Source organism: Macaca fascicularis, chromosome 10 (assembly GCF_037993035.2).
Source record: "Macaca fascicularis isolate 582-1 chromosome 10, T2T-MFA8v1.1".
NCBI lineage: Eukaryota > Metazoa > Chordata > Mammalia > Primates > Cercopithecidae > Macaca > Macaca fascicularis.
In genome coordinates, this window is record NC_088384.1 from 23,219,607 (window position 1) to 23,233,241 (window position 13,635).

General features: G+C 40.6%; 1 protein-coding gene across 10 annotated transcripts in view; it reads left to right on the forward strand.

Annotated features, from left to right (window-relative positions):
• The window catches only part of TTC28 (tetratricopeptide repeat domain 28), a 727,080-nt gene that overhangs the window by 228,583 nt on the left and 484,862 nt on the right, over window positions 1–13,635 (forward strand). For 3 of the 10 annotated variants that reach the window (XM_045364304.2, XM_045364305.2, XM_015457348.4), the window contains exon 1: window positions 9,052–9,828. The exons of the other annotated variants lie outside the window; for them this stretch is intronic. In XM_045364304.2, the coding sequence (XP_045220239.2) occupies window positions 9,802–9,828 (27 nt within the window). In that variant the 5' untranslated portion in view covers window positions 9,052–9,801. Of the gene's footprint in view, window positions 1–9,051; window positions 9,829–13,635 lie in introns of those variants that run through there. 10 annotated transcript variants of the gene reach the window in all.

Consider the following 13,635-nt stretch of genomic DNA (forward strand, 5'->3'; position numbering starts at 1 on the left):
AAAAACACACAAGTCCATAAGCCCCCACTTCAAGCATCTTTCTTTAATGAAGTGTACATATTTAAAACACACACACACACACACACACACACACACAGTCACTACCACTGAATACTCAGGGTTTCTTTGGGAAAGTTAATAAATCCAAAGCTGTATATTCTGGCCCAAATATGTGACCACTGAATCTATTCCAGATAAGTTTTAATTAAGTATGACATACTGAAATTTCCCCCAATTAATTATATAATAGCAAAATTACACATGCACTATAGCTGTGGCTATCTGGTAGAGAAAAGGTTGTAGCCAACCTTATAATCCATTAACCTGATTTATATAAGAAAATTTATACCATAGTCATAGCATTGTTATGATGAAGACTAACTGCTTGCCAAAGAGATAACAAGTAAGTATGGTAAATCCTCACAACATTGTTGATAGGTTCTTGGAAACTGTGACTTTAAGTGAACTAATGTATAATGAAACCAATTTTTTTTTATCATTAACATTATAAAAATGATGTTGAATAAAAGACGTTATTTGAGACCTGCTGTATGTTGTTCTCCTTAAAGTTGCTAAAGACTTACTATATTTTCAGGCTAACACCTGTGTTCTTTCATAAGCATCATTGGAAAATGATTGAATGCTGGACATTTTCATTGAGTCCTGGATTTTGTTGTTTTCCTTGAAAGAATGTTGCACTTTTCAAGGTTGGTTTGTAAGCTTTGTTAGAGTGAGTTAAGAGTACACTTCAGGCCGGGCGCGGTGGCTCAAGCCTGTAATCCCAGCACTTTGGGAGGCCGAGACGGGCGGATCACGAGGTCAGGAGATCGAGACCATCCTGGCTAACATGGTGAAACCCCGTCTTTACTAAAAAAATACAAAAACCTAGCCGGGCGAGGTGGCGGGCGCCTGTAGTCCCAGCTACTCGGGAGGCTGAGGCAGGAGAATGGCGTAAACCCGGGAGGCGGAGCTTGCAGTGAGCTGAGATCTGGCCACTGCACTCCAGCCTGGGCCACAGAGCAAGACTCCGTCTCAAAAAAACAAAAAACAAAAAACAAAAAGAGTACACTTTAGTCTGGGCTAGTTTACCCCTTCTGCGAAGACATGACCTTTCTGAGGTCTCTGCTGAATGTCCCAGGTATTCAATGATATCCCATGACTCTGTCTGGTTGACACTTGGAAGTCCTACAGTCCTGATGAGTTCTGGCAGTTGTTCAGCTTATGGCTTCCACTTTGCCTTGTAGAGTTTCACCATATTTTGGCAACTTAGTGTTCAGCCAAAACTTAAGAGGACTCCTGTGCTGATTTCTGGAGCTCCATGTCTGCGTAGCCCCCTCCAATTCCGTACTCTGAATGTTCTAGCTACTTTGTCCTCCTTAAACACTGATCTCTGTTTTCTCAACTCAGCAAGATACTTGTGCTCTGTTTGGGATCCCTTTTCTGCCCTGTAGTCTGGAAAGTGCCTCCAGGCTGAAAGCCAGAGTGATCATAAGGCTCATGTCATTCGTTTTGCTTGTCTTAAGGTTCATAGTACTCTGCTGCCTATGGTCTGAAACATTTGGAAAGCAGTATTTTTCCTTTATGTTATCCAGTTTTTTAGTTATGTTAGGAGTGTAAGCCTAGTCCCAGTTGCAGTGTCGTGCAGAGAAACAGAAGTCCCATTAGAAAAATGATTATACCACTGAAACACGTGAGCATTATTTCTGGTACTTTGCAGCCCTTATAATTTGTAGAAAGTCCATGGTGTGATGGTGAAGGAGGAAAAAAGTTCAGAGTTAGTGTAGTAAAACAACAAGTAGAGTAACAATACTAAACATATAGGATTATCATATGTATAGGATACATTGTGTGTGTGCTTGTGTGTGGATAATTACATATATAATTTAATCTCAAAAATCATAGGTAGGTGCTATTATTATCTCCATGTACAGAATTAGAAATTGAGGTACAGAAAAATGAAGTAACAAAAGAGCACACAGCTAGTAAGTGGTGGATCTAGGGTTTGAACCAGGCAGCACTGGCCAAATAAAAATTGCTGCCTCAGGAAACTGGTTAAGTCTCGCGTTCCATCTGAGCAGTGAAGTCAGTTGTGTTTAGAAGTATGGTATTGCCCAAGACTCAATTTTATGATCTCTCTTTTTCTCTCCTTTTAAAATTCTTCTTGCTCCAAACTTCATCACTGGAAGAATTTTTTTAAACCATAGGCTTTATATATATATAAAATCATCATGTCAGTGAGCCCCCATCTCTTTATAGCTCTACCTATTTATCGATACCCATATCAATATCTACATCTATATATATCCTTAACTGTAGATCATACCTCCATCTACTTACTTCACATCCCTGTGCCTCTAAGTACCTTAGATCCTACAGGTCTTAAACAGAATTTAGTATCCAATTTTTTTTTTTCTGTGATCTATACTTCAGTTAGTGGAGTGTCTCTTTTTCTAACTGATGGTGAAACATTTGGGGACCACCTTTAAATCCTTCTTGGTTCCTTTCATGAAACATGCTCTTAGGATGTGTTTGACTTGTGAAATGTTTCTCAGAAAGGTCCTTTTTCTGTTTCTGCTGCCCTAATTCAAGGCCTCTTCATTCCTTGTTGCTCTGTTGCAACAGAAACTTATTTGGCCTTCCTGTCTTTATTGTTTTCCTATTTTTCTGTCCTCCACAATACTTGCAGAATTATCAGCATAAAACTCAAATAGATTTGTCAGTACCTTAATTAAAATCTTGTTCTGGCTTATCATTGTATTCTAAGTCAGAAGTTAAAAGCAAGGCTTTGGATCTGACTTGAATTTCCTTTCTTCTACTTTCTAGCCATGATACGTTGGGAATTTGCTTAATTCTTTAGCCTTAGCTTCCTCTCCTATAAAATGGGCATAATAATAGTTCCTCTACATAAGAGTGTTAGGAAGATGTTATTTCAATGAAATAAAAAATGTTAAAATATTTCAATGCTTGGCACATACTCAATAAATGGTAGCTATTATTGTATTGTTAAGAGAATAGCATTCACAGCCTTCCAAAGGTGATTACAGCTTGGCCTGCATATAGATTTCAGATCTATTAGATGCTTGCTAATGTAGCTCACACTTTTATACCTCCATGATTTGGCTCATGCTGTGTTCCCTGCTTGTTGAGAGAATACTGTGCCACCTCTCCTGTGAAACCTTTCTCAGTTACTACACTCAGACGTAATTACTCTTTAGGGCTTCCTTAGACTTAATGACAGAATATGCCACTAGTTATTCCCATTCTTCTAGCATGTAGCTTGGGCTAAGAGTTGGGCTCTTAAGAGTCAGATAAATAGCAAGATTAGTCAGTGTTAGCTGCTATTGTTATTATTATTTTTATTAGTTGTATAACTGTCTTCTCTTTTGACCTCCACCAGACTCCTTCCTCCTCAAAGGCAAAATCATCTGGTTCATTTTTCTTTTCTCACAGTGTCTACAACACTGCCTTGTACCTAACAAGTACTCAGTAAATGTGTTGAATTTAAGGGGTGGAACTTCAGCCTGTCTGGAGCTGCCTGATCGTGGAACGAAGTGAGATGGGTAAGGTCAGAGGTGATCTGCTTTGAATGTTGTGGAGTGATCTGTAGCAGTTTTCTGCTGGGGGAATGGGAGCATGGTCCTGCATCACCTGGGCTGTGTGGCAGAATTCTTCCTGCAACAAGTTATTTTAATTTCTTTTCTAGCAAAGTGAGGCCTTGAGATTCTCAGATTACCCAACTGTGTGAAATGTCACCAATGAGGCAACATTTTTTTGGTGTCAAATACACTTCTACCTTTGTTCCTTTATTTTCCTAACACCTCCTTAGATACTTGAACATGATTTAGAGGTCTGTAGGAAAATTTTTGAACAAAAGTTTGAACAAAATTTGTACGTTAATTTTTGAACAAATTTTGAATTGGTTCAAAATTTGAACAAATTTTTCAAATTTCTACTCCTAAAACACAATAAATGTAAATAAGTACGAGGCTAGCCTTTTCAGGCATTTACCCTTTGATCAATGTCAGATACATCACTCCTTAGGAAATCTTGAAGAAATTTACAATGGAAAAAGATGTGTTTTCTTCATTTTCTCTTTCTTGCTTTTGTTCAGATTTGAATAGGCAAGTGGTTATTGAGTAAAATACTATTTTAATAGACTGTTCTACAGTATTTGCATTTAGAGAAGTGATCTGCAAAGTGCTATGTTAAAAAATGAAGGAGACATAAAAATACCTACAGACCTGGGAAAATGTATAATTACTGTTTGATGGTGGATCTTTGAAACAATAATGTTAAATTTTAACATTCTGAACTATGCTGGCTTGGTAGCTCCATATAAATCATTCCTATTGAAAAAATATATTGATACAATAGTAATTCTATAAATATTTCAGGTGTAAATACAGGTGCAATTTGGATTAAGGGGAAGAAAGAAAGAAGAAAAAATAAGGTAATTTAAGATGGTGTGGGTATTTAAGACTTTAGGTGATAGTCCTTTGTCGAGTGGTACCTATTAAACAAAAGCCAAAATACTCACCAGACAGCAGGGAAAGAAGTGCTATACAGATCACAAGTAAGCAACCCAAAGGAAATACACCTAAAAAATTGAAAACCAGTTTAAAGCCTTGTATCACTTTGAAGTTTTCGATTATTTCTACAGAAACATAAATATATTTTCTCCTTTCTTGATACAGTTTACTGTCCTCAGATTCTGTATTCCCACCCCCAGTTTAAATAACTTTTTATTAAGTCCAGCAACATCTGAGCCTAAGACTGAGCCTTCAGTCTACATACCATGTGTGGTATGCATATGGATTCACCGATGTGTTCAGAAAAATCACCCCAACAGATTAGGAACTACTGGATCTCTTAATTTATGTATGAGAAACTGAAGCCTTGAGTGATTTAAATCAACATTCACAAATTAGGACTTGCAGATGGAATTTAGCCCTATAGGAATGTTTTGTTTGGCCTGTTAGGATGCTTTAGAATTTTTGACCAAACAGTTAAAAATTAGGAAATTTTTAGCTTCTCATGAAAATTTAGAGGATCTGATATTGCTGCACTGATATTTCTAAAGGATATCAATTGAGTTGCTTAGCAGAGCCCCTTTTAACATGATTCGTGTGTCTTTACGTTTACAATCCTCACAATTCCCTTTTTTTAAACCTGTCTCTGTTTCACTTATTTATGTTGCTTGCCTTCCCTTTTTGAAAACTTTTGTTATATAGCAAGTCAGAAGTAGAGTAAAGAAAGTAGAGACTTCTCTCTTAACTCTTAAAGCAATTGTAGCCCCATCACCCAGGCAGTGGTTTATAAGCAAGAGCCCTGGATTCTGGCTCTTCTGTTGCCATTGACTGGCTCTGTGGCATTGCACAGGTTATTTAGGTCCTCTGAACTTCAGTTTTGTTTTCTGTCAAATGGTCATAATAAGCATTTTAATCAGGCACCGAGTTGTCAGAAAAAACAGCTCCATAAAATCATAATTAATATTTTATTATATATTAGATTGCTTAAAAATACAGTTTCAACTATACCCTTTTCCTACTGTTTATAGCTTCAGTGCTCTGCATCTTACAGGATAAAGTCCAAATTTCTTTGCCTTATCTGTTAGTGTGTTTTTGCATTGCTATACAGGACTGTTTATTGCTATAAATTACCCGAGACTGGGTAATTTATAAAGAGAAGAGGTTTAATTGGCTTATGGTTCTGCAGGCTATACCGGAAGCATGGCACTAACATCTGCTTCTGGTGAGGGCCTCAGGAAGTTTACAGTCATGGCCCAAGGCAAAAGGGGAGCTGGTGCATTACATGGCAAGAGCGGGAACAAGATGCGGGGCTAGTGGGGTGCTACACTGTTTTAAACAACCAGATCTCAAGTTAACTCCGAATGAGGACAGCACCAAGTCCATTCATGAGGGATCCAGCTCCATGACCCAAACCTCCCACCAGGCCCCACATCCAACATTGGGGATTATATTTCAACATGAGATTTGGAGGGGATAAACATTCAAACTACATCGTCTTAGAGTCAGCGTTCCCAGCCATTTGGTTCCAACATTCCTTGCCAAAGTATCTTTATATGGAATGGAATGGAATTTATTCACTATTCCTTTTCCATCCTCCCACCCTCATACCCCGTTCATTCTTTTGCCTTAAAAATATTGAGTACGTCTTCTGTTCCAGGCACTGTTCTAGACACTAGGGATTACAAAGTTGAACAAGACAAAGTCCCTGCCTCTAACATCCCCATACTTGTATTTTAGATAATGAGTCGGTATTTTCATTTTGTATTTTGAACACATCTTAAACATGTCTGCCTCCGTTGCTCACACTATTCTCTTCATTTTCTTTTTTCTATTTCTTTTATTGTTTTATTGAACAAATATTGGCTGATTGCCTGCTGGGTGTCAGACACTGTTCACTGGGTGTTGGTATTATAACAGAGTCAAGTCCCTGCTCCCTTGGAATTTATGTTCTTGTGGTGTGAATGAACATTTTAGAAATACGTGTGTGTGTGTGTGTGTGTGTGTGTGTGTGTATAGATATATATATCATCAGGGCTATGAAGGAAAATGTAACAGGGTAAGTAGGGTAGAAAGAAACAGCGTGAGAGTCATAGTGTGTATTAGGTGAGATTGTGAGAGATAGCCTTTCTATATGATATCTGAATAGACTCCTGAAGGGACTTAGGGAGGCAGCCAAGAGGGCATCTGGAGGAAGAGTAATCCAGGCAGAGAGCGGAAGTGTATGGTTGGCATGTTCAGGGGACAGTGAGAGGGCAGTATGGTAGGTGCTGAGTAGGGGAATAGGAAAAGGGTAAAAGGTGAGCTCAGAAAGGTGGAGGGGTCCAGATCCTGAAGGGCATTACAGTCCATGGTAAGCACCTTGACTTTTGGCTCCAGACTAAGTTGTGTCTCCTCTGAATTTTTACTTCAAGTTTCTTCATGAGGTCTTCCTTGACCACCCCAGTTTTTGATGATTTATCCTTGGTAATTCCTGGAGAACCTGAAATTATTGACCACATAACTCATTTGTTGCTCAACTGACTAAACAGTGAGTGCCTGGTTGTCTTCTTATAGGTTTTTGGTTCTGTCCTAACTTCTTTGTAACTTTCTCTAGCATAAGGACTGAGTCTTATACCTTTGTATCCTACATGATGCTTTGCAAATAGTTGGTACTTAATGTATGTTTTGTGAGGCTCTGGCTTCAGATGTCAGCAGTAGGAATTTGCGATGTCTAAGAAAAAAGAGAGAGGACCTGGTGATAGACTACACATAAGGAATGATGTTTAGGTTTTAGTTTGTGATCCTGGAATAATAATGATGTTGTAGATAGAGAAAGGAAAGTTGGGAAGAGAAGCTGATTTTGGAGTAGATTGATGAATTTAGTTTAGAATTTATTGATCTTTCTATGCTAGTAGCATATCCAAGTAAAGTTGTCCAGAATGATTTTGATATGTCAAATATATACAGAGTACTGGAGTTATTTGTGACTGCCACCTGCAGTTATGTAATCTCAAGAGCAGGGACAACATCTTACTCATATTTCTAGTACTTGGAACAGGGACTGGCAGTGAAATAATAGGTGCTTAAGTCAGTGGTACTTAGTAAGTTTATTGAGATGAGAAGTTGGCATGTAGCTATGATGCATGTCCTAGAAAAGGCATAAGCTCTGGTAGGGTCATTGTGGGTCTGAATTCTAGCCCCATTATGCTCTATGTGTGTGGTCTTGATTGAGTAAATGAGCACTCTGAATCTCAGTGTCTGGAAAATGGAACTATAAGATCTTCCTGGCCGGGCGCGGTGGCTCAAGCCTGTAATCCCAGCACTTTGGGAGGCCGAGACGGGCGGATCACGAGGTCAGGAGATCGAGACCATCCTGGCTGACACGGTGAAACCCCGTCTCTACTAAAAAATACAGAAAACTAGCCGGGCGAGGTGGCGGGCGCCTGTAGTCCCAGCTACTCCGGAGGCTGAGGCAGGAGAATGGCGTGAACCCGGGAGGCGGAGCTTGCAGTGAGCTGAGATCCGGCCACTGCACTCCAGCCTGGGCGGCAGAGCGAGACTCCGTTTCAAAAAAAAAAAAAGAAAAAAAAAAAGACCTTCCTTGCAGGGCTGTGAGATAATGAATGTAGGCATAGGTTCTAGCATAGATTAGTGGCTCAATAAATAGTACCTGTTTATTCAGCTAAAATTGTTAATATTATTATTATAAAGATAATGCCCTCTATTGAATTTCAGATTCTCAGGCGTAGAAAAGAACTCAAAAGCAGTCCCTTTGAGTTAACTAATTGTTTTGGGTGTTTTAATGGCTTACTTATACTGATATAGCTAGTGATCAATCTGCATATAATCTCCCACATTAGCCAATCCTGGGAATGCATACAGAAGTCTGAGGGTAATAAGTTAAACATTGTTGGACCATTGGTACATCAGTTACTATTATTGTGCATATTAGTTGGTATTCTAGTAGTTTACCTGTTATATTCCCAACTATCAAAACAGCTTTATGGTGGTTTAGGAGTTGGTAGACATGTTGGATGGTAAATAATAGAATTATATAATATTTTTATATTTGTAGATGTATCTCCTTAAATAGGATGGAATAATTTCACAGAAGATGAATGAAACTCAATCCCCATAGAAATATTTTTTATAGTAATGAAATTAGTGCTAAATTTAGAGAACAAATGGAATCTATTAAAGTTCATTGGGGGTAAAATTCTTGATTAGAATATTTTATTCTGTCAGATACTTCAAATCTTTTTTCTTCAAATCAGAAATTAAGATTTTGGCCTAGAGTACTTTCCTTTTCCTTTTTTTCCCTCTAGATATAGCTGCCTTACAAGTCTAAGTATGTCTTTTGAAATGATTTCCTGACCACGTAGGTGTTTTTGGCTTTGATTCTTTAGGAGCCGTTGGGTGCCTCTGAAACTGCATGCTTTACTTTTTATATTGGAGCAGATGTCGTGGCACTAAGACCCAGAAACCGTTTGCTCTGTGTGGCTGGAGCTGGGCTGGCTGTGCTCGCACTGAAGGGAAGGAAGTCATTAGTGCAGACTGAGCTGTGGAGTTGGGTTCTTGCAGGATTTCCTTCCAGCCTTTCCCCACTAAGGTTCTTGGGAATTAAAAAAAAAAAAAAAATCTAAACACACAAACCAAGTTTTCCTATTTACAGTGTTCAGGGAAGGTAGGCATTTCGAGAAGGGCAGATCCTTTTCCCAAGTTATCCAAGAAGGAAGCGAAAACAGCGTAAAGAAGCTCTGATTACAGATCTTTGGAATTTTCTTTGCTAAATTTTACAAACGAGAAATACACCCAGAATTGTGGGAATTGCTCCAGGCTGCGCGTGAGGGTTTGATTGCTTGTCTAATCTTTTCTGAGAAGAGGAGAATTCGCCAAAAGGGGTTTGGATGGCAGAAGCCCGGCTGGGATTCTGTAGCAGCTCGCGTTCTCGGTCTCTTCTCTGAGGGAGGGTCTCTGCAGTCAGCTCGGAGACCCCCTGCCGCAGGCTCCTTTTGCAGACACCGGCCGGGAAAATGCCCCGCTCTGGCAGGAGTACGCCGGTGGCTGCTGGGACTTCCTAGCCTGGTGGGAAGTGTGTTCGTGGTTTGGGGATACTTTTCATTGAACTGAAGGCGAAAAGACTGGACTCTCCTGGGGCTTTTCCCATTGCAGTGAATATGGGAAAGAATTAGGGGGTGGGAGGGAGGCAGCATGACTTGCAGTCGTCGCTGCCCTGCATCTGCCCCCAGCCCCCAGCCAACATCTTGATGTTCCACGTATCGGCTTTACAAATATGATGAAATGGCAGCCCCGGAAGAAGGTAAGTGTCCTGGAGAGCGGATGGGGCCCCAAAGCCTAACCCGGGGAAGGGTGACACGGGGCGGTTGCCTTCAGGTCTTTCCACCCCTTCCGTAGTTCGCTGGGCCAGCTGGTCCAAACAGCCCTGGTCCCTTTAGGACTTGCATCAGTCCCTTAGGGACGAGTTACCAAGTCTGGTCTGCATCTGCATCCACTGCCCTCTAAGTTTTTCCTTCGTGATATGCGTGGACCCCCAGGGGTGACAGCTCAGAAACACCCGTTTGCTTTAGAAGTCCTGTGCAGACAGTGACACGATTAGCTTTGCGGGAGCCAGCCAAGAGCTGCTAGGTGTTGCCCCATGGCGGGGCGTGGGGCGGGAGTGGATTTGAGGCTGCACCCCGACACAGGCCCCGCAGGTGGTGGTATAACACCTATTTCCCCAAGGGGTTAAAAGGCTCGGAGCCGCTGGCAGCTGTTTCCCCAGGGCCCCGCTGGGGGGCGAGCAGCCCCAGCACACCAGCCCAGCAGCTGGTTCCGGGGCAGCGGGCCGAGGGGCCTCCTGCCTGAGCGCCTGGGGCTGGCCATAGCCGGGCCTTCAGCCTGCGGGGCTCCTGAGGCCTCGTGGGCCCGTGCGAGTGCCTGCGCTGGCCATTGTGCACGGGCGTGTGTCTGTGCGTGTCAGCGTGCACCAGCGTGTGTGAATCGATCATGGGGAAAAGGGGGAGGGGGCACTTTGCTTTTTGTGAGATTATTTCCTAATATGGCTCCTTTGTTGAGAACTCAAGAAAAAAAAAATCCAGCAGTTCTATCAAAATAAATTGCTATTGGTCCCAGAAATAACGTTTCTAAATGTGGGACTGGTCCCTACCCTAGGACGTGGAGGGAGAAAGACAGCTTTCTTCAAGTTGTTGGCCGCTGTACATTTGGCTAGGGCTCCCTTTTGCTAACTTGTCTGACTGCCCCTAACTGTTAGGTGAACCCAGTTGTTCACTGCATAACAGGACTTTTTTTTTTTTTTTTTAAACTTCAAATACCTCATTTGGCCGTGGGTTTTATTGACATTCTTCTGAAGGAAAACATAGCAAACTGAATGTGCTGTGGTCCTCCCCAGCCTTGACCTGTCTCTGTTAGCAGCTGCCTGGTTTTTACTTGAACGAGCTAAACTGACTCTTTTCTTTGTGGCATGACGTGTGATACCGTGTTTTATATCAGAACTGAAATAGAAATCGTGTGAGGTGCATGAGAAGATATTGTGCATTTGTTTTATTGCTGGAGAATCTAACAAACCCTGCCTCAGCATAGCCTGGTGAATTGAAAGGTTTTCTTTGATATCTAATTGATGGGATTTTGTCCTCTGACCCTGTCTTTTCTACCTCATCCTGAAGTCAAGAATCTTTCATATATTATAATAGTTCTCATCATAGAGCTTCTTTCAGTTAAATTGATTTCATTTACTTTGGTTGAGAGACCCATATATTTCCCACCCCCACCTCCAACCCCAATACAGACAGAATGAGGAAAACTCATAGAAGAAACCATATAATTAAGCAATTTAAACAGATGCTGCGTATTCCTAAAGTCCCCCATTTCTTCTATATTTGTAAATTGCATGTTTATGAGTAGTTTTAAGATGTCTGCAAACTGTACATTCATAAACGTCTGCTTTTTCTATTTTACCCAATATGCAGTAACTCATGTGGTTATGTCTGTGGAAACCCCTCTGGGTACTGGTATTGCTTGAACCACGGAAGTATTATTCTTGGCAGTCAGGTGGATTTCTGGACTCTGGAAGATTCTGTTTCAAGTGTTAGGATTCACTCTGCAGTATTTACTCACTCCGTGATGCTTAAATTGCTATACCAGAAGGTTGTATTTTTTCACTGTATTAATAATCTCATATCATCATGTTGTAAAGATCCAGCTACAATTCTTCAGAGTTCATAGAAGATTAAAAAATAAGCTGAGCCATCAAATACTATATGATTATTTGGTGGTAGCTTGAAAACAATTCTTGCTTCTTCTACATTGGAAATGGGAACTCCCTTGGAAGAGATTAGATATCCTACTCTGGTAGGGCATCGGTAAGTCTTTACAAAGATTAGGTTTATTTTCTTACTCTTGCCAGAATACTCACATGATCAGATCATTGCCATGGTTTCTGGCTGGGTCTGCTAACACATTTGTAGTGGTACAGTCACATGCCATGTGTTTTACCAAACGGTTTCTTAAAAACCATTTACCCTACAGATGAAAAGGGATACTGCGTTGGTGTGATTTTAACAAAGCTAGGAAGATCATCCAAAGAGTGCTGCCCCAAGCAGCGTTTGTGGTGCTTGCTATCATGGTGTCCTGTCAGTCACTACTAGTTTTGGCTTTTCTAAATTCTAGGCTCATTGTAAGAGAATGATTATAGGTTCTAGATATCTTTGTTTCTAACCGAGCATGCAGCTGGGGTATATGATTGAAGGGGAGCTCTCTCCTCTCTTTTCTCTGCTTACTTGCTGGATTAATCTAAATACTAAAACAAGCTTTTTAAAGATGTGAGTCTGTAATATTCAGTTAGGGTTTGCAACCTTTTCACAAAGAAACTGTCAGAACAAAAGTAATCATGTTCTGCCCCCAGTATCAATGAGGACCTTAGGTCCCAGTCTTCTAGAGCACAGTAGGTCTCCCACCAAGAGCCATGTAATTGCCCTAAAAAGCAAGATTCACAAGTGTATACTTACATGTCCAAATTCATTCCATTGTATAAATTAAATGTGTATAGCTGGCCAGGCATGGTGGCTCACGCCTGTAAGCCCAGCACTTTCGGAGGCCAAGCGAGCGAATCACCTGAGGTCAGGAGTTCGAGACTAGCCTGGCCAACATGGTGAAACCCCATCTCTACCAAACATACAAAAAATTAGCCAGGTGTAGTGACGGCGCCTGTAATCCCAGCTACTCAGAAGGCTGAGACAGGAGAATCTCTTGAATCTGGGAGGCGGAGGTTGCAGTGAGCCAAGATCACGCCATTGCAATCCAGCCTGGGCAACAAGAATGAAACTCTGTCTTAAAAAAAAGAAGTGTACAGCTTTTTCTATGTCAATCATGCCTCAAAAAAGTGGTTTAAAATAGAGCAAGATTCTGGGCAGTTAACCCAATCTTGTCATGCTAAGAATGGCATTTAATACCATACAGATAAACAGCTATAATTTTAAAAGCGCTTGTTCTTTGCTAGTCATCTTTAATAGGCCTATATATGTTCATTTAATTCTTATCCAATGAGGTGATAGGTGTTATAATTTGCATTTTACAGATAAGCAAACTGAGGTTTAGAGGGGTGAAGTGACTTACCCAGTCAACATAGCATGGTAGGGTCACAGCTAGGATTGGACCAGGCCTTATTTACTTCAAAACATGTGTTATTTACCATTATACTTGGGAATTTTTCTGACCAGGGATTTTTATCCAAGAAAGATAAAGCTGAGATGATCCCAATAAATGAAAGTTAAGCACAGCTTTGCTCCCTCACTTCTAGATACTAGCACCAAGTTGCTCTTCTTCTCGCTCCCTTTTCCTCTTGAGAAAAACAAAACATAGTGATTTTACCTACCTCTGAATTCTTGGAGCATTTAGAGTCTGTGCCTCTGTAAGTGGATTGTCTTTTATTGGTTGTAATCTTTTGGTCTCCTTGTGCATATATCTCTATTTGTGTATATATCTTGCCTCCTTATTACACTTAACTCCTTGAGTTCAGGAACCATATTTTACAATTCGTTTTTTGGTGCCAAGGATAATATATACTTATTTGATATAAAAGTAAATCAGAACTATTTTTAAAACCTGTACT